Genomic DNA, 6000 nt, shown 5'->3' with positions numbered 1-6000 from the left:
TCACAATTTCTGTTTGCAGCAGGTTTGGGAAGATGGAATATCTGTCAAAACCATTTCGGAGAGAATTGAGGAGTAAATACCATCAGTGTGGATTTCTATTCATAGAACAAGCCCAATTTCTTTCCCTCTGGGACACTAGTGAACCATCAGCCACTGTACTGACACTAGTTTTGTATTTTGCTGATAATTTTTCACCTGATTCAAACTCTGAAGCTTTTCTTGTTGGAATGTGTGATCTCAGTCACTGGGCTATTCATCCAGTAACAAACTACCTTCACCACTGGACTTGTGGGGTAAGTAATGATTCACTTGTTTGCTTAAAAACAGACCAATAATGTATCCTCAAAATTGACGCATAGAGTTCAACAAAAAATGGAACATATTTAGGGCACTGCCAAAGGACAAACTGATTGGATTCTGGTAAAAAGAGATGCAGCATATTTTCAGAGATAATGGGAACTGCAGATGCTGGAGATTCCAAGATAATAAAATGTGAGGCTGGATGAACACAGCAGGCCAAGCAGCATCTCAGGAGCACAAAAGCTGACGTTTCGGGCCTAGACCCTTCATCAGAGAGGGGGATGGGGGGAGGGAACTGGAATAAATAGGGAGAGAGGGGGAGGCGGACCGAAGATGGAGAGTAAAGAAGATAGGTGGAGAGGGTGTAGGTGGGGAGGTAGGGAGGGGATAGGTCAGTCCAGGGAAGACGGACAGGTCAAGGAGGTGGGATGAGGTTAGTAGGTAGCTGGGGGTGCGGCTTGGGGTGGGAGGAAGGGATGGGTGAGAGGAAGAACCGGTTAGGGAGGCAGAGACAGGTTGGACTGGTTTTGGGATGCAGTGGGTGGGGGGGAAGAGCTGGGCTGGTTGTGTGGTGCAGTGGGGGGAGGGGATGAACTGGGCTGGTTTAGGGATGCAGTGGGGGAAGGGGAGATTTTGAAACTGGTGAAGTCCACATTGATACCATATGGCTGCAGGGTTCCCAGGCAGAATATGAGTTGCTGTTCCTGCAACCTTCGGGTGGCAGCATATTTTAATGGATTTGTTAACATGAGGAGTTAGGCAAACTGCCTTTTTTTGAAAGTGTCTTGTTTTAGTTAGAATGTTGCAGATTGCCTCAGCAGCTACGATGCATTCTGTTGCAGCTGTCAAAATGTGAGCAGAGTTTTCAGAGCAAGTTGTTGGATATGGATTAGCTTGAAGCCTCCTCAGTTTGAATCTCTTCATGAAAATATTTCTTTTTTAGTTTTGTAGTTACAGAACAGCAACCAGTTGAGGAAAATGCTTAAGGAAGAGCTGCTTAATTATAATAACATTGAGTTAACTGAGCATGACAGAAATATGCAGAGTTTACTTGTCTTGCAGTACCTTTGCGGGAAGTATTTTAAAGATAGCTTGAAATGGATGAACAATGGCAAATAATCCCATCAAACAGTCTGGAATTGAGAGCGAACTGAAACTGTGCTTTTGGTGCTATGAGAAACCTTTAATTTCTAATCTGTGATATTATCCCTTCAATAGAGATAAGGGAAACTCATGTTTGTGGTATTAATAATTAATTTAACATTGAGCACCTGACTGGATCAGCAAGTATGTGCTGATCATACAGATTTAGACAGCCAGGAGAACCACAAACATTTGTAACCTCACCCAGGTCTTGCTTACCTTGGGCAAAGTCAGAAGTCACACACCAACAGGTTTATTTGAAACCACTAGCTTTCAAAGCACTGCTCCTTCATCAGGTAACAAAAGACAGAGCAGCACTCCGAAAGGTTGTGTGATTTCAAATAAAGCTTTCGGACTATAACCTGGTGTTGTGTAACTCATAACCCTGTCCACCCCAGTCCGACACTGGCATCGCCACATCATGGCCACCTTGGACAGAAAGGGAAAAGGGACTAACATTTACACAATTCAGAGATAATCGCCGTGTTGGTGTGTGGGTGCATGTGTGAGGCGTGGGCTCCAAACTGATCCCCAATTTCAATGTTGATTTCAAAGTAGCTCCAAGTAAAAAATTCCTCACTGAATCCAGAAAGAATGACACACATCAGGGAGTTTTCTTTCCATTAGACAGCACGGAGGAGTGCAGAGGATTTGCATGGAGGAGTGCAGAGTGTTTGCACGGAGGAGTGCAGAGTGTTTGCACGGAGGAGTGCAGAGTGTTTGCACGGAGTAGTGCAGAGGATTTGCACGGAGGCGTGCAGAGGATTTGCACGGAGTAGTGCAGAGGATTTGCACGGAGGAGTGCAGAGGATTTGCACGGAGGAGTGCAGAGTGTTTGCACGGAGAAGTGCAGAGGATTTGCACAGAGAAGTGCAGAGGATTTGCACGGAGAAGTGCAGAGTGTTTGCACGGAGGAGTGCAGAGGATTTGCACGGAGGAGTGCAGAGGATTTACGGGGGGCAGTGGGGGAAATGGGGAACAGAGTAAGGTTCCTATCTGATGCCACAGCGAACACAAACATTCTATTTATTTTATACCTGAGCAGGGATTGGTTTAAATGCCAACGTGATAGAAGTGATGAGTCATCTGGCCAGTTTTCTCTTGGGTCCATCTCATTCCCAGCTTGCTCTGTGCTTGGTTCCAATTCAGAGCCAGTGAGGAGGTTGGTTAAGGTTTCCACATGAAGGAGGCAAGGACTGCTCGCCTTTTGAGGGGTTGAGGGGGCCGGAAGTTATCCACCATTGGCTGCTTCTCAGAGTCTTCCTCTCCCGAGAACATGAGTGTTCGGAACTTATCCAGCTACATGGAATAAAGGTAGAATGTCACACGCAGCTGGAGAAATATGGATCTGCTTCCCACAAACAGCAATGCACACAAATTCAATTCATCACATTAAATCCCTGACCCAGAGGTTTTTGCCAAATAAGCAGATAGCCCTATCCACTCAACCAGGTTCTAAGTAACGGATCTGCCACGATCAAATTGAATAGTAATAGGTTTGAGGGCTGAATGGCCTTCTGTTCTTACTATTACAACAAAAAAGGTACAAACTCCAATCCAAACTCCACACAGTACTGTGTGGGGCAGGTTGTTGGAATTGAGGGCGCTGGTGAAAAATCTAAGGCTCAGACCAGATCCAATGCCATTAAAGAAAAACAGAAACTGCTGGAGAAACTCAGCATTTGTGGAGAGAAAGCAGAATTAATGTTTCGGGTCCACTGACCCTTCTTCAGAACTCTTTGTTTGTGGCTTCCAGTATCCGCAGTTCTTTGGTTTTTTTTGTTTAGTATTAAGCCATTACATCCAGCTTGCCCACTCAAATAGTCACAATCCATCCCTTGTACCAACCTGAGGAGTGGGACTAGAACCCAGAACAGCTACAGCTGATAGGTGAGCCGCCAGCAGGAGGCACTATCACAGCCAGGAGGATGTTCAATTCAAATTTGCTGATGGAGAAAACTGGAAAAAAACTAAGATCTTTTGTGTAATTTCTATTTCTTCAATGTCTGACAATTGAACAACTTAATCCAAGGGAGGAGCTTTGAAACTCTGCTCTGGCTGATGGCCAGGATCGAAGTGAAGTGGAATTAATTTATCAACCCAGTTCATAGCACAGAGCAGTCTGAGGGATTGCACATTCTCTTTCTCTCTCTCTCGCGCGCGCACACACATACACACAGACAAACAAGCACGCACACGCATACACATACATACACGCACAAACATGCATACGCATTCATGCACACACAGTTCACACACACGTGTGCACAATTCACACATGCATGTGCAGATACACACACACACACACACACACACACACACACACACACACACACACACACACACACACACACACACGATCACACTGATGGGCTCACTGTGTAGTTTTGATCCTTTCAGTGTAAAATCTGCTGTAAGGCTCATTGTCAGCCACTCCGTCACAACCATTCCCAACCCAAATCTAAATACATTATCAACTCCCAGCAGTCATTACGCAGCTCATTAGCAGCCCTGGAAGCTTCTGGAAGAGCCTGGGACTATCCTGAGGGAGATCGTTCCTGCTGTCGTGCTGTAAAAGTTATGAGGTGACAGGGGTCACAGACAGCATTCCTGTTGAGGTAGCACAGCCCCTTAACAGCATCGCTGGGCGGCCCAGGTTAGGGTACCATACAAGAGGAGAGTTAACTGCAGTAGCGGAGATCATTGGCCTCACTGGTCTAGCAATCCAGAGACCCAGGCTAATGCTCTCAGGACATGGGCTCAAATCCCACCATCCCAGCTGCTGGAACTTAAACTCCATTCATAAAATGTGGAATTGGAATCTAGTCTCAGTGATAATGACATGAAAACTACTGAGTTGCAAAAACCCATCTGGTTCACTAACGCCCTTTTGGGAAGCAAACTGTCATCCTTACCTGATCTGGCCTACATGTGACTCCAGACCCACAGCGATGGGGTTGAAGGGCAGTTAAGGATGAACACAAATAACAGATTCGCCAGTGACACCCGCATCCCAATAAAAATATAAGTCAGAACAGAAAGAACTGCAGATGCTGTAAATCAGAAGCAAAAACAGAAGTTGCTGGGAAAGCTCAGCAGGTCTGGCAGCAGCCGTGGAGAGAAATCAGAGTTAACTTTTTAGGCCAAGTAACCTTTCCTCAGAAAAATACAAATGAACAGTGTTACAAAGACACTTGCTGCTTAATATTGCTTAGATAATTTAATTTTTGACGATTGAGGAAACATGGATCTAATTCAAATTTTGTAGGATGCTTGCAGTGGTTTCTTGAAAGAGGTCATTAGAAATTCACCATGGAAATTCAAATCTTTTTTAATAAGTTTTTCACATGACTGGTTCTTACAGGAGTGTAAGCAGCTGACCCTGCTGGGCTTCTTTGAATTATGGCTAGACTCAGAAGTTTCTGTTTTGTTGAGTTCATTTGGAGGAAACTCTGCTAAGAACAAGCAGAGTCAGAGGAGCACCCAAGAACAAGCTGCCCAGCTGATTTCTCGTTTCTGAACAGAAAACCCTCCACATCAGCTCAGGGTGAAACTTGTTTGTTCTTTGAAAGAGTGTAAATTTTTATCAAGCTGTTCCTGCAGGACTTCAGAAATCCAAATGTGTAACTGGGCAATTCAGCACACTTTCCACTACATCTGAGCAACAGGCTCTAGAATATTCTACACTTGCCCCCTTGATCTTCAAGAGAACCTCACAGACCAACGTGAGGGTTTTCCAGAAAGTCAATCACTGCAGAGAAATTTGGTGCTTTTATTTTCCTTTCCTGAAGTATGCATATGTGTTTTAAGGATGTTTGGAGAAATAAGAATTTATATTTCTGTATTACCAACAACGTAGTTTAACCATCTGTTCCATATCCATTAACGGTTTTGTTCTGATAATTAACAATTAGTTGTATTCTTTCAGAAACTTGGTTATAAATCTTGTCCAAAGCACCATACAGGAAAGAGTTTTAAAAGCCAAAAGGACTGTAGGTGTTGTAAATCAGGAACAAAAACAGAAGTTGCTGAACAAGCTCAGTAGGTCTGGAAGTATCTGTGGAGAGAAATCAGAGATAATGTTTTGGGTCCGGTGACCCTTCCTCAGAACTGATGGTAGCTCGAAAAATGTCAGTTTAAATGCAGAAGCTAGGGTGGGGGAGGGGTTAAGGAGTAAACTATAGGTGGGGATAGAACCCAAAGAGAGAGAAGAGCAGTTGGACGGACAAAGGAATAGGTAACGATCTGGCTGGGAGGGTGAATAGCTGTTAACTGGGATTGTTAGTGGCTAACAATAGATTTTTAATTGACCACATTGGAATCTGGGCCAAGTTTTAGTATTTTAAGTGGTGACCTGTGGGGTAGTGGGCCGAGAGAAATTGTGGTCTTCCCCAGCCTCAGTCCTAGCAATAAACACATTAAATTACAGACTGTGTGCAAGAAAATAAAGTAGACAGGACAGTGTTCTCAACAACTCCAGGATATCCTGGACATCTCCAAAGACACTTCCAGAAGCAAGACCAGAATAGAGACAGGATAGTTACAGAGACAGGAGGA

The 6000-nt window shown here is 44.4% G+C and overlaps 1 protein-coding gene across 2 annotated transcripts in view; it reads right to left on the bottom strand.

Annotated features, from left to right (window-relative positions):
• Positions 1-821: 821 nt before the first annotated feature.
• The window catches only part of ca7 (carbonic anhydrase VII), a 30990-nt gene continuing 25811 nt past the window's right edge, over positions 822-6000 (bottom strand). The window contains exon 7 of one of the 2 annotated variants that reach the window (XM_048547193.2): positions 822-2742. In XM_048547193.2, coding sequence (XP_048403150.1) covers positions 2611-2742 — 132 coding nt within the window. In that variant the 3' untranslated portion in view covers positions 822-2610. Of the gene's footprint in view, positions 2743-3767; positions 5501-6000 lie in introns of those variants that run through there. The other variant, XM_059651784.1, reaches the window with a different exon arrangement.

The sequence above is a fragment of the Stegostoma tigrinum genome, chromosome 16, assembly GCF_030684315.1.
Source record: "Stegostoma tigrinum isolate sSteTig4 chromosome 16, sSteTig4.hap1, whole genome shotgun sequence".
NCBI classification, from domain to species: Eukaryota; Metazoa; Chordata; class Chondrichthyes; order Orectolobiformes; family Stegostomatidae; genus Stegostoma; species Stegostoma tigrinum.
Note: the sequence above shows the minus strand (reverse complement) of the source record. Positions and strands in the feature narration are given on the sequence as shown.